Source organism: Artemia sp. Qi Xiang Cuo, chromosome 10 (genome assembly GCF_049724085.1).
Source record: "Artemia sp. Qi Xiang Cuo chromosome 10, ASM4972408v1, whole genome shotgun sequence".
Taxonomy (NCBI): Eukaryota; Metazoa; Arthropoda; class Branchiopoda; order Anostraca; family Artemiidae; genus Artemia; species Artemia sp. Qi Xiang Cuo.
The window spans coordinates 1,988,388-2,016,306 of NC_142803.1; the positions used below are offsets into that span (position 1 = coordinate 1,988,388).

Below are 27,919 nucleotides of genomic sequence, written 5' to 3' on the forward strand. Positions count from 1 at the left end.
AATCATTAAATTTTAGTAATTCTTTGGTTGATTTAGTGATTTTCTGCAATAGTCTAGTGATTTGTTCTAATTTAGCGATTTTTTTTTGTTTAGGCAATATAAAAAATCCCTAGAAATAGTGATAAATCACTAAGGGTGGCAACTCTGGTTGTACCCTTAGCCCTTTCGAACGATTGGTCCATTCCCTTTCTCCAGATTTTACCTGGTGCTAAACATATTTGCAAACTCATATTTTTGACAAAATTTGGCCGCAATTTCTGGTAATTTTTCATTTCTAGCTAGCCTGTTGCCTCCCCCCTCCTTCCCGCAACATAGGAAAGTTCCATAGTTACGTTTACCAGACAGTGTAAAAGAAAAATTTATTTATCCTCCCCGTCCTATAAAGGTATAGCATTTATAAAAAGGAGGGGGGATTCAAAGTGCTTTTCAAAAAAAAAGTTTTTCTAAGAAAAAGAACTATCAAATAAAAATTGTAAAAATTGAAAGTTATTATTAGCTAAAAATTGTTTACAGGCATTTTTAAAATACTTTCAGGTGATTCTATGTTCTTTTTTAAAGAAAATTTTCAAAAAACTTTTCAACAAATAGAAGTGTTAATTACTGCATATGTTGCATAGCTGGCAAATTTTCGCCAGTGTGCTAATAAAATTAGAATGTATTTTCGCAGGGATTCCAACTTTATTGATACTTCACACGAATAATGTTCCCTTACTAGTTGGCCAGTTGCCTCCCCCTTACACCCTCAAACTAAGAAAATTCCATAGCCCCCCACACACAAAAGCGTGCAACTTACCAAAAAAAAAAAAAAAAATCATATTTCAAGTACTCTTCAAGAGAACAATAAAAAACAATTCTACAGCAAATCACTGTTAGACAAATATTGCAGAAATCGAAGATTATTATGAATGGAAAAATACTGATAGGCCTTTTTAAATACTTTCAGATGTAATTGTATTTTCGAAAAACAAAATTGGCCAAAAAAAATACCTTCAAAACTCTGAGGGCATAGATGTGTTTATTACTGTGCAAGTGGTACAACTGGGTAATTTTCGTCATTTTGCCTACCTACATATATTCAACAGTCGAAAGTAGAAAGAAAGGTGTGAAAAAAAGGAGATGAAATCGCAAGGTACTTAAAAGTGCAAAACTAGTCTTCTTCCTGTCTTAAATGGCAGCAGTTTTCAAGCTATTCTTCGACTTTGATTAAAATCACTAACAGCGTTTGCATTTATTTCTCTTCTTTACATATATATATGAGCAATCCATATATTAGCAGTTATAGGCAAAATAAGATTAAAAAATGGGGGGGGGTTGAATGAAAAAAAAGCGTTCTTATGGAGGGTTTGGATCCTCGGATATCTTTTCAATCAAATTTCGAGTCCCAGCCCCCTCTATATGCAAGTATAATAACAATAAACAACCTTTGCTAAAACTAACATATGAATTTATTTGTTCATTTTAAAACAACTTAATCTGGCATGATTAAAACAACTTTAATAAGTTAATCCATATATTTACCAGCTATAAATTTATTCAAGCTACAACAAAAATAATAACATTAGTTGAGACAACCATTAGTCAAGCCTCATGCCAACCCTATACAAGCAAAATTATAATATAATAAAGGAAAATAAAAGGAAATAAAATCTATTAGATGCCTTTTGCTCCATCCCTACTCTTCATGAAGGTATAGTAGCAATAATAAATTTTTCATTACAATTAAAAAAAACTTGTGAATTTACTTATTCAACGTCAAATAACTCTTAATCTTGTATAATTAAACAGCTTTATCAAATCAAAAATTTTAACAATATATTTATCAGGTAGGAATTTATTCAAGCTACAACGAAAACAATAACATTAGATAAGGCAACCATTGGTCAAGCCTCCTGTCAACTTTAAATCAAAGACATTATGTATACCCTCCCTTAAACAAACAAAATTATAATCAATTAGTCCCTGCTTTTCAAAACTATCCTCCCGCAGTATGCACACTAGCGCCAAACAGCGGCTAACCTCCCTCAAATACAAAACAGTTGAATTATTCAGATGAATCACACACTGGCTTTCATGATCAAATGGCCCTTTATCTTCTGATTTCCATCCATAGATGGTGCTGATATCAAACACAACATCAATCATATCACAACACAATTCATAGCTTTGCATATCAACAGGGCTTGAGTCTGTTGCCACATATAATTTAGATAATATATCAAAAAGGAATGCCTTCTCTATACCTGAATTTGATATAAATATATTCAGTAGATTTTCTAGTGTAGGTAGTTGAGAGATCAGCTTTTGCACAACTTTGCTGAAAGCTTCAAAAATACTATGATCATAGATTGAAGTCAGGTAAAAACTGAGATGAACACCCTGATAGCCCATATCCAAAAGATCATCATTTGCTCGTTGGTGTATATCTCTCTGCGTTTCTATTTTATGATCATCAGAGAGTCCATCCACTTTATGAATGAAAACTTCAAACTTTATATCAGGATTGACCTTATAGGCTTTCCGCACAGTGGAGCACAATTTCGACAATGCGTCTGTATAGTCATCTTGGGCATCAATCACAAAAATGATGGCACCACAATCACCAAAGCACAAATCACCGTCAAAGGTGCTATCATAGAACTCGTACTGTCCAGGAAAATCCCAGATCTCAAACTGGACAAAAGTCGAATTACAAATGTTGTCCTTCACAATTTTGTTTGTACTCTCCAAGAAAAGGGTCTCGTTAGGAGACATCTTGTGAAAAACAACCTTTTGAATACTTGATTTGCCACTCCTTCTCAGCCCCATCAGCAGAATCTTGGGTTTTCTAATGCCACCAGAGCCATTTGATGACGGACCATCACCATCAACTCCTGTTTCAGAATAGGAGCCAATTTCAAAATTGCTTGTATACACCTCTTCCTCCTCATTTCCATAGGACATTTCCATTCAAACAGTCTATAAAAATAATAAGTAAATTAATTCACAAACTCATACCTTAAAAGAGAAGGAGCAGTGATTATTTTCATTCCCCAGATCCGTTTAAGATATCACAGGGAAATTTTTTGAGAAATTTGACGTCACCCTTAATAAGCAGGCATTTTTTACCTCTGTTCATATTCAGCCAAGGCTGCATCCAGGGGGGGGGGGGTAGGGGGTATGCAAAACTTAAAACTTTTTTTTGTATGCCTGTTACTAGAAAACTTGTGAATAACATTGGCTGAAATGCAGTTGCTTTATTTACTAACGTCGTCATAAGAAGCTTGCCAAGGCAAACATAGATCTGTCTTTACGGAACTTTCTGAACCCTAAAAATAGGGAGGGGTGAATTGAGATAAGAACTTGAAAGAATACTTCAGGTTCTAGATCTATTACTAGATTTTTTATTCATCTACCTTAACTATGGTAAAGAATTGCTTCAAGGACAATATTTTTTTTATGTTGGATTGGGTTAATTTAATACAACAATATTTAAATTCATCCAGCAAAGAATATGACAAAGATTTATATACCCCTTAGTGCTATTAAATAAAAAAACAAGTTTTTTTAACTGAAAATAAGGAGCGACATTAAAACTTAAAACGAACAGAAATTAATCCGTATATGAAAGGGGCTGTCCCCTCCTCAACGCCTCGCTCTTTGCGCTAGTTTTTTATTGTTTTAAAAAATAAAGTTGTGAGATCTGACAGCCCCTTTCATATACGGAATAATTTCTGTTAGTTTTAAGTTTTAATGTCGCTCCTTACTTTCAGTTAAAAAAAAACTTATTTTTTATTTAATTTCTGAACGTTTCTGAATTAATGCAGGTTTTGATTTTGGCTCACCGTACATGAGTAGTTAAAGCGAAATTTGCATATTAATTTTACTTTTTTTTTGGGTTAAATTGCTTTCTCGAAATTTGAAAAAAAAAATAGAAAAAAATCCCCCTGAAAATGTCTGTATACTTCCCAATAACCAATACTATATGTAAACATTGGGCAAAGTTCATAACTTGCAGCCCTTCCCCTGGGGACTGTGGGGGATTAATCATCCTCAATGACATAGTTATTATAGTTTTTGACCATTCTGAACAAAATGGCTATCTAAAAATTTTGATCAGGTGACTTTGGAAAAAAAATGAGCGTGGGAGGGGGCCTAGTTGCCCTCCATTTTTTGATTACTTAAAAAGGGAACTAGAACTTTTAATATCCGTTCGAATGAGCCATCCCGCAATATTCTAGGACCGCTCGGTCGATGCAGTCACCCCTAGGGAAAAGAAAAATAAATAAACACGCATCCATGATCTTTCTTATGGCAAAAAATACAAAATTCCACATTTTTGCAGATAGAAGCTTGAAACCTCTACTGTAGGGTCCTGTGATATGCTGAATCTCATGGTGTGATTTTCGTTAAGGTTCTGTGACTTTTTTGGGATGTTTCACCCTTTTTTCGAAAATAAGGCAAATTTTCTCAGGCACGTAACTTTTGATGGGTAAGACTAATCTTGATGAAACTTATATGCTTGAAATCAGCACAAAAATCTGATTCTTTTGATGTATCTATTGGTATCAAAATTCCGTTTTTTAGAGTTTTGGTTACTATTGATTTGGATTGCTCCTTACTTACAGTTTGTTACCGCAAACTGTTTGATAATCTTCAATATTAACTAGGCTATAAAGATAGGCTTATAAGGCTATATATTAACTCTAATGCTTTTAACAAATTAAGTCATTCAGTAATTTTTTTTTTTCTGCAAATAATAATATAACAAATAATTTAGTAATGTAGCTACCTCTGGACTATCGAACAAAAATAAGATTTCAGAGGTGAAAATCCACAATAGACAAATGAAATTGGTGCAAGCATATTAAAAGTTACTTAAATCGTGAAGGGTAGTATTCATGCTGAATTAACAATAAAATAATTAGGCTTTTCTTTTTAAGAGCTGGTTAAAGAAAGTGTTTTTGTTTTTGTATTTTAACTCTTGGACTATATCTAGATGATGAAAATTTTGATATTTGGGAAAGTAAATCCAGATCCAGGCCTAAATTATATCCTGGAAAGTTGCTCATTTCTCATCCTGAGTTTGTCTCATCCTGAATATCTTTTAATTTGTTAATGAAAATTGTGATGAAAGTTGGCAATGAAAATCCTAAAATATTTATTTAAATCATTCCTAAAAGTGCTTCACTTTACTTTACCCCCTCCCCCTAGCATACAAATATATAGCCTAAATTATATATATTATATATATATATATATATATATATATATATATATATATATATATATATATATATATATATATATATATATATATATATATATATATATATATATATATATATATATATATATATATATATATATATATATATATATATATATATATATATATATATAAATGTTATATTTTCCACGCAATTGTTTCTTGAACTTGTCGGCATTGCTTCTTTGCTGTTAAATCTATCTGAGCAAAAGAGTCACATAATCAAGAAACAGTAAAATGCATGGGAAATATTTAATTAATGCCAAAGAACATACGTGAAATTCCAGACCTGAAATGCATTGTCAGTTTAATATTCATATACTGATATTTAGTAATCAAAATGTTAATATTATTTGAGTTGGCAATGCTTCTTTGCTGTTAAATCTATCTGAGCAAAAGAGTCACATAATCAAGAAACAGTAAAATGCATGGGAAATATTTAATTTGTGGTATATTTTTGCACATTAAGGGGGTTGGGGTTGATATAAGTATTTTAGGATTTTTTTAAAGTTGTTTTCAGAATTTTATAGCGTTTCCTTTTCAATTGTGCATTGACACAAATGTGTGCATAATGTCTAGAGCTAAAGACCTATGTAGGCATCAGGAAAGGGAGAAGGGTGAAAACAGGGTTGCCACCGCTAGTGATTTAAGACTATTTCTAGTGATTTTTTAGATTGCCCAAACGAATCACTAAATCAGCACATAACCCACTACATTGTTCAAGAAAATCACTAAATGAACCAGAAAATTGCTAAAATCTAGTGATTTTATTTTTACAGGGTAGCAACTCTGGATGGAGATGGGATGCCATCAAACTCGAAGCAACCCTGAAATCTAATTAATAAGAAATTCTGAATGCAACATAATAAGAATTTCGCTATTATGGTGTTTAATTAAGAACAGGATATAAACTCTGCTGTTGCCATATTTTGTATATGCGTCTTTTAGTGTAGTTTTGAAACGTTCATTAACAATTTTAAAGTTACTTGAAACAGGAGAGAATCTGGGAATGAGAAGATAGTACTAAGCCCCTAGACTGCAAATTTACCTGAAGTTATAAGTAAGTCACTATCTTTTAGGGATTTCCTAAATAGATTCATGCTCATCACAACATACTGGGAACCTCATCCAAAGAAAAAACATATATAGAAGAAGATATATCATTCATGGTGAAGATGATGCTTAAGGGAACCCTGAGCGAGGAGACAAGTTCAGAAATAAAACGTATATGCCTGTCATGAATGTATTGGAGTCAACTTCTGGCAGGGAGGACCTCAGTATGCACTGATGAAGCAAAAATTGTCATAGGCCTACCTAATGAAATTGGAAGCCACAGAATAAAAGACTGATGAAGGTATTGGTGTTTTACACCAAATATATCCTGAACTAATTCCCTACCTTAAATAGGGTTACTGTAATTCATTTTTGCAATATTTGGTGTTCAACAGGCAATTGCAATTATTTAATTACAAGTGTTATAAATGATAATTCGTTGGAAGAAAAAGAAGTTTGTGTCCCACTACCCGAACAATTAAAGAATTTACAACCTGGACCATCATGCAAGATTAGACCAATAAGGGCAGCAATTGGGAAGGGCATTGGCAAATTGTCTGAAGTAATGAAAATCTAAAATGAAGAAGAAAGAAAAATTCAGTTAGAAGATAAGTGACAGCAAGAATCAAAACTCGTCAAAATTGACGAGAAAAAAAAATCAAATTTAAACAGTTGTCCCAAAAATACAAGAAAACAATTCTTGGTGTATTTATCTATCAGGACAAATTGAAAATCTTCTTGTGCAAAAGCTTTCTGAAAAAGTGTTATGTAGCTGCAAGACTTTTTAACTGTAATGCTTTCTAAGTCGTTGCAATCACAATTTTTTGTACAATAAGAAAACCAAACAGACATAGAAAGGGAAAGTTAAACCACTAGGCTTTGACCACTTCATCCAGTTTTCAAATCACTCAGGTAAGATTTATTTCGCTGTCCAAATGGCATTTAATCGAGCATAATAACTGCATTCATTTAATAAGTAATTGCAGTTATTTAAAACAGGCTATATTGAATATGGTAGTACAATAAAGATTTGACAAAAAAGGGGTAGACCTTGAACAAGTTGTAACAAAAATGATCTTTATACAATTTGATAGAGAAAAACGCGATTATTAACATATTCAAAATCGGCATTGCTACCTCTAGGCAAAATCGGTCAAATTTACCCTTAAAGTGCAGAGAAGGGGCAAAAAGATAAAAGTCCATTAAGCAATAACACATAGAAAATATGTCTTCTATGGGGTCATTGGGTTACATATAAAGGAAACTGAGGAAAAAATGGGCCATCACCAGTAAAACAGGGATATTTTTGGAAATTCCTCTTTAGTATTTGAAGTGGGAGGGGTTATCTCTGATAACCGACAACATAAATGGGAAATAAACTAATTAAGTTAATTAAATAAATTACACTACTTTCGACTACGTTAGGGGGCGCCCCCCCTTGATCCGACACTGCCTGAAAATGTGAGAGGGGGGTGTGAGACTCAGTCTGTGGGAAGAAGATATGCATGTAGCAAAAAGCATCCTTCCCTCTCTTACAGAAGCAGGCCATAACCAGTATGCAGAGACTGCGAATAACTTACCTTATAAAAATAGACGGGTCATCGGTTTGTCACCCAGAAACTTACACATCTTTTTGGAATGATGGCCTTCAGTGATAAAGAAGTGGGCTGGGTTGTCAGCTGGCCTGGTTATAAAATAAGAATTTACAAGGAGTCTTTAAGATATCAGGAGACCTTACTGGTGAAGACAGAATGAAAAAATTTCAACAAAATCTTGGGGTTATGTTGCATCTTGCTTGCATCGAAGTAAACTATCTCAAAAAATACTGGACTAGCAAACAACACAAGGAGATGGGGCTCTCAAGGCAAAAAAGGGTCAAAATGACACATTGCTTGTCACAGAAATCCTTGAAAAGTCAAATCGATTTGAAGATTGTGAAGGACTGAGAAATATAGTGAATGGAATAATGGCTCTCATGGAATACAACACGGCCCCATAGAATCTAAAAGACAGAACGGCAATTCTTGATGGTCTTGTCAATAAGTCAGCAGAGGATTATGTATTCAGAAAGAAATTACAAGCAACCCTCATGACAGCTAAGAGAGCTGACTGACTAGACATCAAGCCAATTGATGTCTAATCATTGCCTAATCTTCCTAATCATTGCCTAATCATCATTTCCTAATGTTCCAGAGGTTCTTGGCTGTTGTAAAATATTCGATTATACCAGGAAGAGACTGCTTCAAACACGAATTATGTGCTATTCTTGTATCAATCTTTGACAACAATCTTTGATCTTGTAAAACTTCATTTGAAGCTTGTAAAGACATAGATAACCTGTGCTCAAATAGGGAAAAAGAATTAGGACTCCATCTTCACATTTTGGATGGTGGAGCTCTTCTTCATAGACTTCATGGAAAATTGAAAGCAGCTTTTCAATGATGCTCGACTAGTACTTGGTGTTTATTTGAATGTAATACCCATACTATACAGTGTTTTTTCATAGATGTGATGGAGGGCCTGACAACAAAAGACCAGACACAAAGCAGACGTTTGAAATTTAACAGAACAGAGGTGCTGTTTACTTCAGAAACATTGTATTCAAATGCCCAAAGACGAATTTCTATCTAAAAAAAAAGCAAGCATGCTTCATCCACATGCTCAGTGAAAGCTTATATGAAAGGGGGATCAGAGTTATTCATGCATAAGGTGATGCGGATGTGAAGATTTTAAAAACTGTTGTTGAGAAGTCATAAATTCTTCCTACTGTCGTAGTTAGTGATGACACTAACTTACTTGTTGTTTTACTGTTTCATGCCAATGTGATTTCAACAAGATATATTATTCACAAGAAGCAGTACAAGGTGGTATAAGTGTTGCATATGAAATACAAATGATGAAAACTAGCTTGGGAATAGAACTCTGCAACTCCATACTTTTCTACCATCCATCACTTTACTGAAATACCGCTTTTCAACTACATGGTGTTGGAAATGGAAAGGCTACAAAAATATTTAAGGCGAACGAAGCATTCCAGAGAAGTTCTCAAGTTTTTCTGAAAGTGAGCACAGAAAAGAAGATAATTAATGCTGGAGAATGTGCTTTATTGACTATCTATGGACACAAAAGTAATGAAGACCCAATCTCAGCTTGCTGTTGTATCTTCCAGAAGAAGCTTGCAACATCCTCAAAATTTGTGAATCCTTGAGACTTGCTACCTGCGTATCTGAAAAGTTTTCCTGGCTGCGCATATATCATCAGGTCCAAAATTCGAATGAGAATAGCAGTCTTGGCCTTCTACAACAGTGATTCAGGTGCAAGTATGGTGTTCTTGGCAAGCAGGGATTCTCGGCCTTCTTCAGCAGGGATTCAGGTGCAAAGAAACTGTCTTGGTTCCTATGATGACTGATTTATCTCATGCTCCATAAAAGCAACTGAAAGTTGGAAAGTGCTCTTGTAAGCTGAAAAGCTGTGACTCAGAAAGATGCTTATGCAAGAAGTTGGGTCTGGATTGCTCTATAGCTTGCAAATCATTTAGAAGAATCTCCTGCCAGAATGCCATGGAAGCTACAGACAATTTTATTGCCTTTAATGCCAATGATTTTTGAAGGTTACTCAATTTTTGTGTTTGACAGTGTTAAAATAATTGAAGCATTAGGGAATAGTTCATTCCCTAATCTTTATGCTTAGCAATTTTGCTGCATTATTAAATGAGTCATCCTGTATATATTGCAAAGTTCTCTTGAGCAGGGTATTTGACTAAGATGTTTGCTATGCCCTACTAGTACCTATTCAACTAAGAAAGACTTTTCTCAACTTAGGGTTTCAGCAAAAGTTACCCAATTCTCGAGAAGAAGCATGTAATTTATGTTTTGTAATATTACAATTGGAGGTGTTTTGAAGTTTACAAGCAATTTTCATTTCCTTTTTTGTTATCTACAGTCAAGAAAATCCTCAAAAGGACTTTTTACTCACTAAAACAGTGGCTTTTGTTTTGTAGATTTTCACTTTATTCCTCTAATTTTTAACTTTATGGGGGAATTTCGAAAAATATTGCTATAGTACAGGTGATGGACCGTTTTCCTACATGTTCGTTTTCTATAACCTCAATAAACCCATAGAAGATATCCCTTTCAATGAAATTAAAAAGAAAAAAAAAGAAGTTTTTTTCCACTGAAAGCACAGTTTATATAATTATCCAGTAAGCTTATCGCAGATCATTTCTGGTCTTTGTTCTCGGTGCGACAAAAAGGTCCTCCCACTTCTTTCTTCACTTATGGATCAGTGTGTTTACGTCTATCAATGAGAAATGGTTACTAAGTGCATTATTCGTAATAGCGGGTTTCCACTTGTTTCCGATTGTTTCTCCTCTGACTTGTCTACCCGTGAAAAGATCTCATGCCGCTTATGTTTCTATCTGCAAAAACGTTCTCCGGAGCACTCGCACCCCGGTCCGAGTTTTTACAATGGGTGAGATAGGGAATGATCATGCTGGATAATTATATAAACTGTGACTGAAAGTAAGGAACAACACTAAAACTTAAAACAAATAGAAATTATTACGTATATGAGGGGGCTCGCCTCCTCCTCAATACTTCCCTCTATATGCTAAAGTTGGAATTTTGTCCCAATTCTTGAAGATTTACTCCTGAATCACAAACACCATTTACTTATAATAAAAAGTTCTTTTAACAATGTTAAAAACAACTTTAGAGCAAAGAGCTAGGTATTGACGAGGGAGCAACCCCCCTCTTATAAATAATAATTTCTGTTCGTTTTAAGTTTTAATGTTGCTTCTTACTTTCAGTTGAAAAAACTTGATTTTTTTACTCAATTTCTGATTGTTTTTTTTTTCAAATAATGCTGGGTAATCTGGCTCTCCCTACAAGGAAAATTCCGTTCCTCAATGAAAAATTCCTCTATGGAAAGATCCTCCCATGTAAATCTCCCTCCACCAGAAAAATCCCCCCTGAAAACGTCTGTATACTTCCCAATACCAATACTATATGCAAACAATAGGCAAAGTTCTTAGTCTGTATATCTTTCTTTGGAGACTGTGGGAGGTTAAGTCACCCTCAAAGACATAGTTATTAGATTTTTCGACTATGTTGAAAAAAGATGGCTATCTCAAAATTTTGATTGAGTGACTTTGGGGAAAAAATTAGCACCCTCCAATATTTTTTGGTTACTTAAAAAGGGCACTAAAACTTTTGATTTCCGATCAAACGAGCCCTCTGCCGACCTTCAACGATCACTGGTTTGATACGATCGCCAATGGGGAAACCAAAAAAAAAAAAGAAATAAATCAACACACATCTGTGATCTTACTACTGACAAAAAATCCAAAATTCCACATTTTTGTATATAGGAGTTTGAAACCTCCACAGTAGGGTTCACTGGTATGCTGAATCTCAAAGTTTGATTTTTATTAAGATCACTTGATGTTTTGTGGGATGTTTCCCCCTTTTTAAATAATTGGGCAAATTTTCTCAGGTTTGAAACTTTTGATGGGCATAATGAAATTTGAAGAATTTTACATATTTTGGATCTAAATTTGATTCTTTTGATGTATCTATTGTTATCAAGACTCTGTTTCTTAGAGTTTCATTTATTATTGACTGCAGTGCTTCTTACTTACAGATTGTTACCACAAACTACCTGATTATCATAAAATAAACTTTTTACACCCTTTTTAATTTTGGATATCTTAGTAGGCTAATTTTTTCTATCAATTGGTTAATTTTTTTTTGCATCACAGTCTTTGCAATAGTCAATTTGTTCACAGTCTAGCCATATTTGAGTGTACTAGTGCAGAGATATATTGATAATGGGAAGTCAGGTTTATTTGCTATAAATAGTCATTTGACTCAATATAACACAATAATCTGGCACATAATGAGCACTGAAGGAGACAAAATATGAACATACTTAATATATGTTCATATTTAATATGAACATATTTAATATGAACATATTTAAACATATTATTAAATATATGAACACACTTAATAATAATGTCCCATCAGCATTTCCTAATGTAGAAGCAATTTTGAGATTGTTTCTTAGCATGGTTGTAAATTACTCTAGAATAAGATTTTTTTTTCTCAGTTTAAGAGGATAAAATTGAATTTAGAAAGCAATGGCCCGAGATGAATTACGTTCGCTTAGTAATGTGTGCATAGAAAGTTACAAACTAAGCAGTTTTTCATTTAATAATGCCATCAGTGACTTTGCTCTGGTAAAGGCAAGAAAGAGAATATTTAAGTTTAATACAATTCTTTGACTTATAACATGTTTCATGGAATTAGATACTAAGCCTTTATAGAGTGAGCTTGGTTCTAGTCTGATGTATAACCTCTTCTGAACAAAATACTAGGCTAGGCCAGTAAAAGACAAAATCACTTAGATTCCATAAAATTCTATCAACCAGTTTTTCAGAGTTGCTTCTAGTTTATTCACATTTTTGTATATAGGAACTTGAAACCTCCACAGTAGGGTTATCTGGTATGCTGAATCTGGCAGTTTGATTTTCATTAAGATCACTTGATGTTTTGGGGTAGAGACTGTATCCAGCCTCTCCCTCCCTTCCATGCCAATATATAGCCCTGGGATATTTGTCACAATTTGCTGATTTTGAGGTAAATTTTCCGATGATTCCATCATTTACATAGGGACAAGTTGGGTGCACTATTTGGTGCTTTTTTTGTTATTTTCAAATATAATAATCATTTTACTTGCAAATCCATTTTAAGGTCTTTTAATAAGCACCAAAGTGACATCTAATTATATAAATTTTTTAATTACTTAGATAGATTGGCTTCCACGTATCCTGTCAAGTCAATTCAGTGAACCCAAACTGCATATGGAACCATCACGGGGGAGGAGTGTGTCCACTGCATTGTCAAGGTAACAACAATTACAATGAAAAAAAGCATAAAATAAAGGATGGTATTGTTATTATCACTCTAATTTTATTGTCACTACTCTTGTCAAGTAGTGAGAGGAATAATGTGTCATTTTTGGTACATTCCAGGGCTTCAAATTGGATGTACAAGCAAAATAATGTTCGGATTCACAGATTTTAAAGGCTATAAAGATGAACAACAGATTTGTTGTTGTGATCACACAACAACAACAGCAACCGTACAAGAAAATTGAAATATATTTTCTTGATTATTATCGCTTCTAATCAGTAGTTGTACCAAACCTATCCTGCTCAAGTCATCCTCAGGGCTATACTGTGGTGTTTATCCTTCCCATAGTATAGTGCAGACGGTTTGATATCATCTATTTTCCCTTCTTATTTTAGTTTTATATTTGTGTTTAAAGCTTTTTCCAATAGGCAATGTTCAGAAGTCCTCCAAAAAAAACGTCCCCCCAGATCCCAAATCAAATTCCATAGTGAAAGATACCCATCCTGGCTGGTCAAGCACATTATCTGAAAGTTCTAATGATGGCTCCGATTCGGAGAATAGGACAATGATAACTGTTGGTCCTAATGCAACCATAAATGATGATAATGGGTTTCAAGAGGTCCTCTCTAGAAGCTCTAAAAAAAGGAAAAAATATCCCCAATTAAAAGCATTTCCCCTCTCCCTGCCCAAGATCCTCCCTCCAAAAACTTACGAATTGACCTTAAAATTACTCCCACTACCCCCTTTGAAATAAAATTGATCACTGCAATAAGAGTTGCAATTTTTAAATTGCTAAAATCAATGTTCTCTCTCAACATTAACCGTGATGGATCTCTGCTTATAGCTGTAGAAGATCAGAAATCAGCAGATACAATAATTAACCTTAAATCCCTTCTGAATATCCCAATTATTGCATCTAATTGGAACCCAAAACAATCACCAACAAAAATTGTAGTTTACAATGTTCCCCCAGAGATATTTACTCAGGAGTTAAAAGAAGGCCTCTCAGATAGGGCTGGAAACACAATCCCAGTTGAGGATGTTACCCAACTTGGAAAACCTAACTCTACTGGCCTAAAAACTAGTAGATCCTTCTTATTCACACTAAAGGATAAAATTGATATCCCAGAAAAATTATTCCTATTTGGGCAAATCAAACCACACAAGGAATACAAACCTAAGCCTATTCAGTGTCAGAAGTGTTTCAAACTGGGACACACGACAAACAAATGCAATGAAATTCTCCAAGAGTGTAGTAATTGTAAATCTTTCCATCCTAAAGAGCTGACAACTTGCAAAAACACCCAGCCTACATGCATCAATTGCAAAGGTCCACATGAATCTACAAATAAATCATTATGCCCTGCATACAAGAAAAGAGCTCTAACACTCCAAATATCAACAGAGAAGGCCATCCCATACCCCTTTGCAGCAATGGAAGCAAATGCTGCCCAACAATACCAAATAAAGCCTGTAATGAAACCAACCAAAACCCCCAAGTCAAATGCCCCAAATGCATCAAGCAGCCCATATAAAACAACATCTTCTAAGCCCCCTAGCTCAAATCCCTATCAGAAGGAATCACCAAGCCAGCAAGCCTTGTTTTCCGGTGAGATGAGGCCAGCCTGGCCCTCCCTCCCAAGAAGAAACAAACCAGAAACACTACCTGGAATCAATCCCTTAACCAACAAACAGGATGCACTACCAAAAATGCAATCCCCAAATATATGCTTATTCATTCTAAACTGTAATGCAGTTCAGGCAATGAACATACATCAACTACAGAAAACAAAAATTATTGCAGAATTGGCAAAAATCTACATCCCAGATGATATGCTCATTCAAGCAAAAAAAGATCTTGCTTTACTTTTAACAAAGCTGAACATTGATACACAGTCATATGAAGAATAAATCAACAACACAACATTTATCAAGACTCCAATGGAATGTAAGATCACTCACAGAAAATAAGCTAAATGAACTAATATCATTTATGAATAATAATTCCATTAATATTGCTTGCCTCCAGGAAACTCATTTAACCCAAAATCAACAAATTAAGTCTCTGGGATATACTATCCTGAGAAAGGATAGATCTTCAGAGAGAAAAGGAGGAGGTGTAGCTTTATTAATTAATAATAATATAAAATTTTGCGGCATCAATTTTCCAGATTTTGAAAATGATGTTGATGTAATTGGTACAAGTGTTTGGCTGAATAATTTAAAAACCTACATAATAAGCTTTTATAACCCTAATGGTCAAACTTCAGATCCCAAGGATTTCTTTAATTATATAAATAATTCTAATATGTTAAAAAACATCATTATTTGTGGTGATTTCAATGCCCACAGCCTTTTGTGGGGGAATAAACCAGCAAATAAAGCTGGTAAATTTATTGAGCATATGATTTCAAATAATAATGAATTAGCTGTTGCTACCCCTCCAAACCTAAATACATATTTTAACCCCAAAAGTGCCAAATTCTCCACAATTTACCAACAAATTGTGTCTAAATTTTTTGAACAAAATTTACATAAATAAAATTGATAGTCTGTGTACAGACCACTTTGCTATAGTTTGCTCCCTAAATGAGCCTGCTGAAACTTCATCTCATACCTCCAAATATATCATCACTAAAGCAAATTGGTCTATTTTCCAAAATAAGCTAAATGATGAAATTACAAGTTTCACCAAAAGTTCATGCATTTCTAATACAACAGTTGACACACATGCTGAAGCCTTGACATCTTTACTAATAAATACAGCTAATCATGCTATCCCCAGGACAACACCTAAGAAAACATTCCCTAAACAAATTCCTAAAGCATGGTGGACAAATGAGTGCCTAAATAAATGGAAGATAAAAAAGGCAGCTAGGACAGAATTCATAAAAAAACCAACACCTACTACATATTTAAAAAAATTACAAGCAGAATCTAATCTAAAAAGGACTATAATAGATGCTAAATATAAATACTGGAATAATTTTGCAAATAATCTCTCCAGAGAAATGCATGAGCCAATTATACATAAAGTCATAAGCCACATATGTGGGAAAAAGACTTCTCCCAACCCACTCCTGTATGAGCTTATACATAATAATACCCATTATGACAATGATATTGAAAAGGCTAACCTATTTGCAACTCTTTTTGTTAATAAGCTAACATCAAATAATCAAAGCAAACTGTCCACAATTCCTATGAACACTTGTTACAAACCACGCCCAGTATCAGAGTACATAACTAATAAAATTTCAATACAGTAATTTAATAATGCAAGACATCATATTAGGTCCAAAACTAGCAGCAGCTATGACAATATAAACCCTACATGGATAAAGAATCTCACACCTTCATACAAACAAGAACTGCTAAATTGTTATAATCACGCTTGGGCATCCTCTAGGTTCCCCAATATATGGAAATGTTCGTCCCTCCTACCAATCCTAAAGAAAAATAAACCAAAAGATAACCCTGAGTCTTATAGGCCCATAATGATTACACCTGTGATGGGGAAAATAATGGAGAAAATGATTTATCACAGACTCCTCTGGTTTGTTGAGAATAATAACATGATCCCACACACTCAAACTGGATTCAGGAAATACCACTCCTCAACAGATGCTTTCATTTTGCTAACAAATGCAATAAATGAATCTTTCTCAAAAAAAAATATCCTAGTGGCAGCTTTCCTAGATTTTGAAGGAGCATATGACAATGTGAACCACCAAATCCTTTTAAATAAACTTGCAAACCTTGGAGTACCTCCCAAGCTAGTATCCTTTATTAAATCCTTCATAGAAGTGCGAAGTTTCATTGTTTGTGTTGGTTAAGCCTCTTCACCCCAAAAGACAATATCCAAAGGCCTAGCTCAGGGAGCAGTCCTCAGTTGCCTCCTATTTGCCCTATATCTCTGGGACATGAACCTACCCCACACGAATCTACAATATGCTGATGATCTGGTGCTATGGTCATCTGGCAACACCTTTCAGATAGCACAGTCAAATCTGCAAAAGTCACTTTTCCAGTTTGAAAAATTCTCTCAACATTCAGATTTACCCATTGCACCCACCAAGTCAAAAATAATCCAATTTCACAGGAAGCGAAACCATGTTAATGCAAAACTAACTCTAAATAAAACAACTATTCCAGAAGATAATAATATTAATTACCTAGGTCTCATGCTTGACCAAAAACTTAATTTCCACCTCCACATTTCAAACACAATAAAAAAATGTTATAGAAAAGCAAATATACTAAAAAGACTCCTTTCCACACCCTGGGGTTGTAAGGAGAAAACCTTACTCCAGTTTTATAAATCACATATAAGACCCCATATTGACTATGGGCTCATTGTCTATGGTGCATGTGCAAAGACCCAGATGCAAAAAATTGAAACAACACAAAATGATATAATACGTCTCATATTTGGTCTTAGGAAACCCACAAGCACCAAGTCTCTGCTTATGGAGAGTGGATTAACAACAATAAGGGAGAGACGTAGCTTTCTCTTGATAAAACATCTTACAAAAATTGAATCAAATAGCTCACACACATTACATAATTGGTTAAGAAATCCAGCCATGTATAGAAGTATTGCAGATGAGTATGCCAATATTCAAAAGAAGTTCCCTATACCAGCAAAGACTGTTGCACCTACTTTCCCCCAATCCCCTCCATGGAATTGGTCATTTCCCATAATAAATACTGAATTTTCAAAATGGAATAAAGATTTAACCCCCATTGCTTTTGTTCAGAAAAAATTTGCAGAACTTAATACAATTACCTATAAAAATCACTTCCAAATATTTGTTGATGGGTCAAAAATGAATGAGAAGGTTGCAAGTGGTGTTTTCCTTCCTCACCTGAAAATTGCAATGGGCGAGAGATTATTTAATAATTTATCTATAATGTCTGTTGAGTTAAATGCCATAATCATGGCATTAGAACACCTTAAGCAAAACCAATCTTTGATTGAAAATTCGAATAATATTATCATTTATTCCGACTCTTTATCAAGCCTTGAGTTGCTGGCCTCAGCTCCTCAATATAAGTTGGACATTGACACTTATCATTGTCTCAGTATTATTGATAATCTTGCTTCAAGTGGCATAAAAACTTACTTTCAGTACATTCTTAGCCACTCTGGCATAAGTGGTAATCATCAGGTTGATGAAATAGCAAAAAATGCTATAAATATTGACCAGCCAAGTGGGAGACCAATCCCCATTAGAGATATTTACCGATGGAGGCTATCAGATATTAATTTTAATAAGATTAATCCTATCCTTTCCCCCTTTCCCAATAAGTATCTTTCTAAAATTTATCATAGAATTCGTTCTGGAACAAATGGACTAAATTTCCTTGCAGTCTCATATACGCTTTCTAATTCAAGTGGTTCAAGTCCCCTGTCCCCTCTTTGCAGGCATTGTAATATGAATAATGAAACAATTGACCATTGCCTATTTGAATGTAATATGCTGACGTCTGCACAACATACCTTGCTTTCTAAACTGTTAAAATACTTCAAACACCACAAAATCCCACTATCAGCCAAGAGCCTAGCCAACTATACCTGCACACAGAGTATAGAAATCGACATCTATCATCTTATATTTGAACACCTAGAGTCGAAAGATCTGCTGAAAGATATCTGAATATATCCAATAAATTTGAGGCAATCAAGCCAGTAGCTCTGTAGCCCACATAGTGAAGCAAAAGGAAAAGGGCTAAATAGTGTTACTGAAAAGCCCGCCTGCTGTTAAAATAGAAGAAGAAGATGAAAAGAGCTGTAACCACTAGCATCATTAAGCATGTTCTATTTCTTTATGAAAGTAAAGAACTTGTAAGTTCCTGAGGGTCTAAAAACTCTCCCTTATTGTTCATGAAACAACTGACTAAACAGCAACAAATTCTCTTGTGTTGAACAAATTCCATTTGAGAGCTTTAAGATCCCGGAGGACCTTAAAGCTCTCAAATGGATTAAGGTGAAGGTTAAATACTGGAGCCACTCCACAAAATTTGTGAGAAATTTATTGGTCTAATAAAAGTAGAGGATAAATCAAACTATATGCTAGAAGTCATCATCAATAGATATCTAGAGAAAGAAGGGCTACCAAAAAAGAACAAAATTGGTGTTGCTTTTGACAACATGTTGGTGGACACTCATACTGTGGGAGGTCTTAGAGTACTGCTTAAAATTGACTAAACAAACCTGTTTGTTTTGGGCTGCACTAGCCACTAAATGGAACTGGGTATAAGTTATGCAGTGAAAGCTTTACCTTATGATCTTGAGGAAGCAGCAAGAGACAGAAATAAATTCAGAAAATGCAAGAATCTGCAGAGTAGGGGGTCCATAAGTTTCTTTAAATAGCTAATAACCATTGGCTTTTGACAGAACAAGCTGTCATTAAAGTGCTTGAAAATTGGGCTTCTCTTCAACTCTTCTTTACCAACCATGCATTAGGTAGAGAAGCACCATATACACTGGCTGAGGGGAAAGCTTCAAAAATTTTTGAGGTATACGCATGACCCCCTAGAAAAAGCTTACCTATATGTCTTGAGTCTTGTGATACAGTAAGTCAACAGGAGGAATATTGAGTTACAGTCCTCTGACACACAAATTTGTTCACATTTTGGAAGCACATGCACACTTTTAAAGTCAGTGCTTAGTTGTTTCATAGAAGCTTCTGTAGTGGAGAGGCAGGAGCCACCAAAAAGCTCACCTAAGAACAGTTGAATTTTTGACCAAACTCTATGGTGCACCTGGGAAAGCACAATAGTGAATTGGGTCCCGTTGAAATTACCAGATTTAGGTAGAACTTTGTAGCATATATGGTTGAACTTGTGGTACATTTGGAGACCTTGTCAGTACTGAGCTATGAATTAGGTGAACACACCACTTGATACCTTCTTTTGTGCTCTTTCCAAATATAATAGTTTTTTTACTTGAAAATCCGATTTTAAGCCCTTCTTGGATCCTTAAAGATGATACTTTTCTCTCATTTTCGACTATAGAAAAGAGTTTAAATATTGTTTGGACACACCACTTGATACCTTCTTTTGTGCTCTTTCCAAATATAATAGTTGTTTTACTTGAAAATCCGATTTTAAGCCCTTCTTGGACCCTTAAAGATGATACCATTTCTCTCATTTTCGACTATCTATTTTGTCAAAGTTATGAAATCCACAGGCATTGGATCATAATGATCCAATTGAAAAAACAAATTATAAATCTTCCAATTTTGCCATGTTTACTTTATGCTGTTAGCCCTTTTCATCCTATTTAATGTTTTATGAGTGCTAAACGTTGTTGAAAATTATCAGAGCCCACAGAAGAAGATGTAGATAAGTTGCAATATCAATAAAACAAACATGCCAAAATCAGATTATTCATAAATTTGTTATCCAATCGGATCATAAAAAACCATTGCCTGTAGATTAAATAACTCTGACAAAATAAACAAAATAGTAAATTTTCACCAATTCTTTAATATAACCAAAAATAAGAGAAAAGTGTATGATCTTTAAATGTCCATAAAGGCCTTACAATTGAATTTCTCAGTAAAGTGATTATCATATCTGGAAAGAGCATAAAAAGAGGCATTGAGTGGAATGCTCACCTGTTTTTTAGCAGGTTAATGAAAAAATGTCCAATTTTACTAAATTTGCTAGTCCAATCAGGAATGGAATTGACAACAGAGACAACACACTTGAATACCTGTTACTTGTGGATCCAGAAAATAGTCCTTGGTGTAGAACTTGATTGCATTGTACCTCTAACCAGTCAATTTTCCTACCTGCTTGGGGAAAGTGAAATTGAACATAAGAAAGTGCAAAGCAATCTTGACAAACTTTGGAAGTCCATGTTCATTGAAAAATAACACATTATTTGTGTAGCTGTTACTAAAGTGAAACTGTCAGAGAAGGCATCATAACATCTAACCATCTGGACCACTAATGTCAGGACATCAACAAAATCGTCATAACATCAACAAAAAAATCTGTCATAACCACTAACCATCATAACATCTAAAATTTCAAAACTTTAGTTTTTTGGGGTTTAGGGGGGAGAAGGTACCTAGGTTACATTAGGTTATGTATTTAATATATGCTATGCTTTACCCCCACCCTGCTGATGAGCAAATACATTGCCAAAATTTGTTTTCTAAACTATTATATACTTATTACTAGGGTAAAGGTACCGATGATTCAACAGTTTTTGTAAAAAAAAGAGTTTTTCTACTCTATAAGTCCTAATTTAAAGACTTTTAGTTTGTAAAGGGTTTTAGTATGTAGGAAAAACATCTAGGAATCTAACTGTTTGATGAGAAGTTTGAAGTTTTGTCTCGAAAGGGTACAAAACTCCAATTTTCCAAAATTAGAAGATTTTCTCCTACAAATTCGACACAACAATAAAGTTACCTGTTTTCGACGCAAGTCGGATTCCCAATTCGACACCCGTATTGGGTGTCAAACCGATGATTCGACAGTTTTTGTAAAAAACCAGTTTTTCTACTCTAGAAGTCTTAATTTAAAGACTTTCGGTTTGAAAAGGGTTTCAGTATGTAGGAAAAAGATCTAGGAATCTAACTGTTTGATGAGAAGTTTGAAGTTTTGTCTGGAAAGGGTACGAAACTCCAATTTTCTGAAATTAGAGCATTTTCACCTACAAATTCAACACAACAAAAAAGTTACCTGTTTTTGATGCAAGTCGGAACATTTGACACCCATCTAAATACTTGGGGAATACTTGTGGGTGGAACCTGGTGTATTTGACACGTATATTCTTGTTTCTTTGTTTTCGTTCAACTTAATTTAATGTATAAAAGTATAAAACACTATGCAAAAAGTAGAAGTAATAAAACTAACAAAATCGTTTCAAGTATTATTTGGTATAACAAAATTGGTATAACAAATTTCAATATACATTAATAAATACAAATTAGTATAACAAAATTGTTTCACTAGCATTTCGGAAGGGATAGGGTCTAGGAAAATAGGAGTGCAACGTTTCAACGTTGGCTACATTTCAGAGAAGATCAGATGTATCTCGACACATTGGCGCTTATCCCAACTTTTTTTTGCAATAAATAACCAAGTAATGACAGTTTGAACATTACATACCTGAAAAAGTGTTGGGAGCTCCTTTTGTGTTGAAAACAGGAAACTGACCGAATTGAACGTTCTTTTCTTATCTGAGTGTACCGGATATAGTGTCCACGTTCTGCACCGTCGAAATATAACGACGGCTCTAAGAGATGGCGCTCTAAGTCACGGCTAAGCAGAGCTATCCCGTTTTGAAGGAAAATTTCAACAGTGGTTCCGAAAATGCACTGTCAAATCATCAGTGCCTTTACCCTATTATATAAACTTATAAATTTTTTGTTGATGTTATGATGGTTAGTGGTTCTGACAGTTAGATGTTATGATGTTTAGTGCTTGTGATAGTTAGTCGAAATGATAACACCCCATCTGTCAGTTTTCTGCCTTACAAAAAATTAAGGATCAGACATAGTCAGAATATATTTTACCAACAGGCTAAAAACCGAGATTGGAACCTGATTTCATTGAGGTTCAGCTTGTTGTCTGCTAGAACCACCCACATGTGCAGTGGCATAGTGGGTTATGATTTCTGTACCAGTAGCCATCTGAATGTAATATTTTTATAGTAGAAGAAGAAACATTTAATTGCCACAAGGTATTGAAAGCATTTAATGTGCTGTAAGAAGGCTAAGGGTTTAATTCTAATAAATAAAATTGGAAAAGTGAAATTCTTTTTATAATAAATAAAATGGAATAAATAAAATTTGAAGAGTGTATTATGTATTTTCATTTCAATGCTGTAATAACTACAAAAGAGAATATTTGTAATATAATTTGCTTTCAGTGAAGCGCCAATGACGCAGTAGGCTTTAGATTTTTAAAGTAAGGAAAGGAGGCAGTGGCTAAATTCTTATTTGTAGTGAAACTAAATTTGTCGGGAATGGTCTTGGGAAGAAATAAGGTTAAACTAAATATTTGATATATAATGATATCAACTGCTGAACAGCCCATCAGTTCAAAATTTGACTTTACTGTAATTTCATTTTTTAGTTTCAATGTTGTAATAAGTACGTAAGAAAATATTTGTAATAAAGAGCCATTTTCAGTAAACTGCCAGTGATGCAGTACCCAAACTCTTCTTTGAATTGATTTTAAAATATTTGTGTTTGTCTTAAGCTTGATTTGCATATTCAATTTAAGCTGTACTTGTCTTAAGATTTATTTAATCATTTTTATTAATACAACAACAGAATAAAACAAAAGCAATACTGCTGAATTTGAAACTGCTGAATACTTTGCCAAACCAATTGCTATGATGTTTGAGATGTCCCTCACTTCCAAAATACTTCCAAATGATTGGAAGCAAGCCAAAATCAAGCCAATACACAAGAAAGGGAGAAGGGATATTGCTAGTAACTATCAGCCTATAAGTCTCACATCAGTTGTATGTAAAGTACTTGAGGGCATCATAAACAATGCACTGGTCTCCCACCTCAAAAAAAACAAAAAACAATTGCTTAGCAAAAGCCAACATGGTTTTCGAAAAGGCCACTCAATTGATACTAATCTAATTGAGTCATATGATTTTGTGACTAGACTCTTGGACACTGGTCAGCTGGTGGATGTCATATTGCTCAACCAAGCCAAAGCATTTGACAAAGTTCAACACCAACTACTAATTTTGAAATTAAAGGCATATGGAGTGCATGAAGATATAGTAGCTTGGATAGAAGCCTTTCTAACTGGCAGCAATCAGAGGGTGTTGGTGTACAACTGCAATAGCAATGCTGTCTATTCTGAACTGCTACGAGTAACAAGTGGAGTGCCACAGGGCACCATCCTGGGGCCCACATTATTCACCATGTACATCAATGACTGTACAATGAACCTGAAGAATACTTTGATGCTATATGCTAATGACTGCAAGTTCCTAGGACTGGCCCAGAACAACCTAAATCTGTCAACTATGCAAGAAGATCTGGACAGACTATCTAGATGGTCATTGGATTGGTGTCTACAGTTCAATGCCTTAAAATGTAAAGTTCTACATCTTGGACACAATAATCCAAAACTTGCATATCACATAGGAGATGCCCAGCTTGAGGCAGTCAGTGAGGAGAAGGACCTGGGGGTTATTGTTGACAGTGAGCTGAAGTTTCACTGCCACACAAGCTCAAGTTGCAAAAGCAAACCAAGTCCTTGGCCTCATAAAGCAAACATTTACCACCAGGAAGTCAGGAGTGATTATGAAACCGTACAAAGCCATGGTCCGTCCTCACCTGGAATTTGGCATGACCTTAGCCTCTCTGTACTATAAGATGGATTTGAAAGTACTTGAGTGTCCAAAGAAGAGCAACTAAGCTTATCTCTGCATTCCAAGACAAATCTTATGAGGAACATCTCACCTTACTCAAACTCCCTACCTTAGTATACTGTAGGAAAAGAGGAGACATAATAGCAACTCGTAAGTTGCTAGAAAATAACCAATTAAGTCATGTCTTTTCCCCGTCCTTCTCAACTACCACAAGAGGACACACCAAGAAGCTGCACGCCCCCTGTTTCATCAAGCAAGAGCACCAACAGTTCTTCTCAGTCTGTTCTGTCCCACTCTGGAACAGCCTATCTGAAGCCACCATCCAATCTAAAACTCTAGATACCTTCAAGAAAGGAGTTGATCAAGACTGGGCCAATGCTGAATGGAGGCTGAACTGGGGTGTCAAATCATAACCTTGAAACACCAACAGAAAGATTTCTACAGGAGGCTCAACACCACCTTATCTCACTGGACATGCAATTTAAGGTAAAACCAGAAGAATGGAACAACAAGAATAATACAAGAAGAGATGAGAAAACCAGAAACAATTTTTTTTTAAAAGGAAAAGCAAAAACAACTGACCCCCCCCCCCCGTCCTGCACAAAATAAGAAAACCAAATGTATTTAAGCTACTCTAACCAAATCCAGGTAATAAGAGTCCAGCCTAATATGGGTTAGATTTTAATTACTTATAGTTTTAATGACAAACAATTCTGATTTCACCTTCTCTTCTTCTTTTGATTAGTCCCAATCCCTTTTTTCTTATTGTTATATGTTTCTCTTCTTTTCTGGTTTTTATCAGCATTGAACATGGCTTGTTTGATGCATATTTTTTATTAAAAATTAAATTTTTTTTTTCTTTGCTTGTCCTTTTTTGGTGAGAAAATTTCATCCTACACAAAGGACTAGAACTCTCAATTTCTGATCCAATGAGCACACTCCAAAGTTTCTATAACCTTGAGAAGGAGGTGTGGATGAGGGAGAGCCAGTCCTCCTCCTCTGTGGAGTAAATTCTGCTCATTCTGGGGTTTAGTGTTATTCTTTATTTTCATAATAACAGCTTAGAACAGAAATATTCCCAGAAATTGTAAGGGAGTAGATATTAATTTCACTTTTTTCATACATTTTTTAAGTTTCTCCCCCTCCCCCTAAAAAACTTTTTCTGGAAAACACCCTTTTGCTGCTGCCTTTTTGCTGGGAAACGTTTCCACCAAGAAGGGGATAACCAGCATGATTTTAAAGACAATCAGAAATTAAAGTCTTTTTCAAATGAAAGTGCACTACAAAAATTTTTTCACAAACATCAAAACATCAAATGATGTTTTCACTTTTATCTTAGCTAAGTCATAGGGCCACCTTGAGATTTACCAAAAAATAACCTCCCATTGTTGTGCTTTCATAAAAGACACATGTCTGCAAAAAAAAATACATTTTAACTGATTGGGGACACATTTATGGAAATAATAGTTGGCAAATATTGTTTCATATAGGCCTAGCTTAGGGCCTTATAAAGTCCAAATTAAGGTAAATTTGGTACTTGTGCATTATACAGTACCCCTGAAAGAAGTCTATTTTGGTTAATGCTAATGAAATGAAATAAAATAGATGAATACCATACATAATAGTCTAAAAACAAATTTGGGCTATATATTTGCACATTAGGGGGGGCAAATTTTATTTCTGATGTAAATGGGAGGTAAGTTTACACTTTACCCCCACCCCCTAATACACAAATATATAGACCTACCCTGAATTGGTATATAGGGGGGGGGGGGGGTAAAATTCATTTCTGACAAAAAATGATTAGCCTAGGCTATTAGGCTATATTTGGAAAGAGCATAAAAAAAAGGCATTGAGTGGTATAGCCTATTCACTTTATGGTAAAGTTCTACCAAATCATATTATTGAGTTAGGACTAAAGTGAATTCATCATTCAATGCCTTTTTTTATGCAGATTATGAATATAATAATCATTTCTATTGTAATTTAATTTCTGCCCCCCCCCCCCTATATATGCCAATTCAGGGTTAGGTTGGGTTATGTTAGGTATATAAAGGCGGGGGACTGAAATTCATTTCCAATAGAAATGATTATTGTATTTGTAATCAGAATAAAAAAAGGCATCAAATGGTGTATTCACTTTATTCCTAACTCAATAGGCTAATATGATTTGATAGAACTTTACCCACTTTATTTGTAGGTCAATAAGTCAATAATATGATCTGGTAAAAATTTACCATATAATTTAGCCAGGATGAAAGTTTTATACTCTTTCATAATTCATATAATATACCTTTGGGGCCCCTTAAAGGGCTCAAGATGTTATTACCCTCAGAAGCAATTATTGACTTATGAAAGAGCATAAAAGGCATCAGATGATGTTCTCAATTTCATCATAGCTATATTATAGTGCCACCTAGAAATTTACCCAAATTAGCTCTGTAGTCTAAGTCTATAGCCTAGGCTATTATAAAGGCATCCCTATCTAAACTCAGCTTTCTATTGAAAATATACAAAATCAGTAGGAATGAAATAAAATAATTCCAGTTACAAAGGTACTAAACTTATTATTTCTTTACCAGCCTATAAATGTGATTATTTTTAAACCCCCAATTTACCAGTTTTCATTCATATCTTCTAAAAACGTAAGACGGTGCTTTTTTTAAAGAAAATAATAATAGTTAGCGCTCTTCCAAGAAATGGAGAAACACTATAGCCTTCTAGGGGCAGAAATGTGCAATATGTGTTTTGACAGTTGAATGTCAAAGTTTATTTTGGAACAATTTTTTCCACAACAAGTTAGATTATTTGCTACACTAAAATTAGAATCATCAATACTTAGGCTTATTTTTCTCATCTCTGTCTCATCGTAAATACGGGTTTTTCACTGTACAGTGGTCGTTTGGCAAGAAATGCAAAAGTTGCAATGGCTACTTTTCTAAACTTGTCGCCCTATCAAATCCTTTAGATTTCCTTTTGGAAAATATAAAGTGCAGCCAATTTTGCGACCTAGCAATAAAGTGCATAAATCCCAGCAGTTACAATAAACTCGGCATTTAAATCGTACGGAATTCTAAAAATGCCAGCAAAATAAAAATGTCTGAAAATATTGATTTTCACTATATGAAATAGTGCAATTTTATATTCCATATCTTTTAAAAAAATACACCAAAGACTTGGTCACGACAGTACAATCATTCGTTAAGCTGCTTTTTGTCTTTAAGGTTTTTTGTTTCATAAGTTTCTAAGTAAACTTGAAATAGGAAACTATTGCATGTGTACATATGCCATGGAACACCTACAAATGGGAATTTCTTCAACCGCCAAGGATTTCAGATAACCAAA

The 27,919-nt window shown here is 34.5% G+C and overlaps 1 protein-coding gene across 5 annotated transcripts; it reads right to left on the reverse strand.

The window, feature by feature from the left end:
* Positions 1-1,408: 1,408 nt before the first annotated feature.
* On the reverse strand, positions 1,409-27,192 carry RagC-D (Ras-related GTP binding C/D). Of its 5 annotated transcripts, none has more exons than XM_089095803.1 (2): positions 27,154-27,192; positions 1,409-2,955 (listed from the first exon to the last, which is right to left on the reverse strand). In XM_089095803.1, exon 2 carries the CDS (start codon positions 2,944-2,946, stop codon positions 1,861-1,863), a length of 1,086 nt encoding a protein of 361 aa, XP_088951929.1. In that variant the 5' UTR covers positions 2,947-2,955; positions 27,154-27,192; the 3' UTR covers positions 1,409-1,860. The 5 variants fall into 5 exon arrangements, with proteins under 5 accessions (XP_088951929.1, XP_088951932.1, XP_088951930.1 ...); XM_089095806.1 differs by lacking the exon at positions 27,154-27,192 and adding an exon at positions 26,812-26,942; XM_089095804.1 differs by lacking the exon at positions 27,154-27,192 and adding an exon at positions 26,868-26,892.
* Between the last annotated feature and the right edge of the window lie 727 nt (positions 27,193-27,919).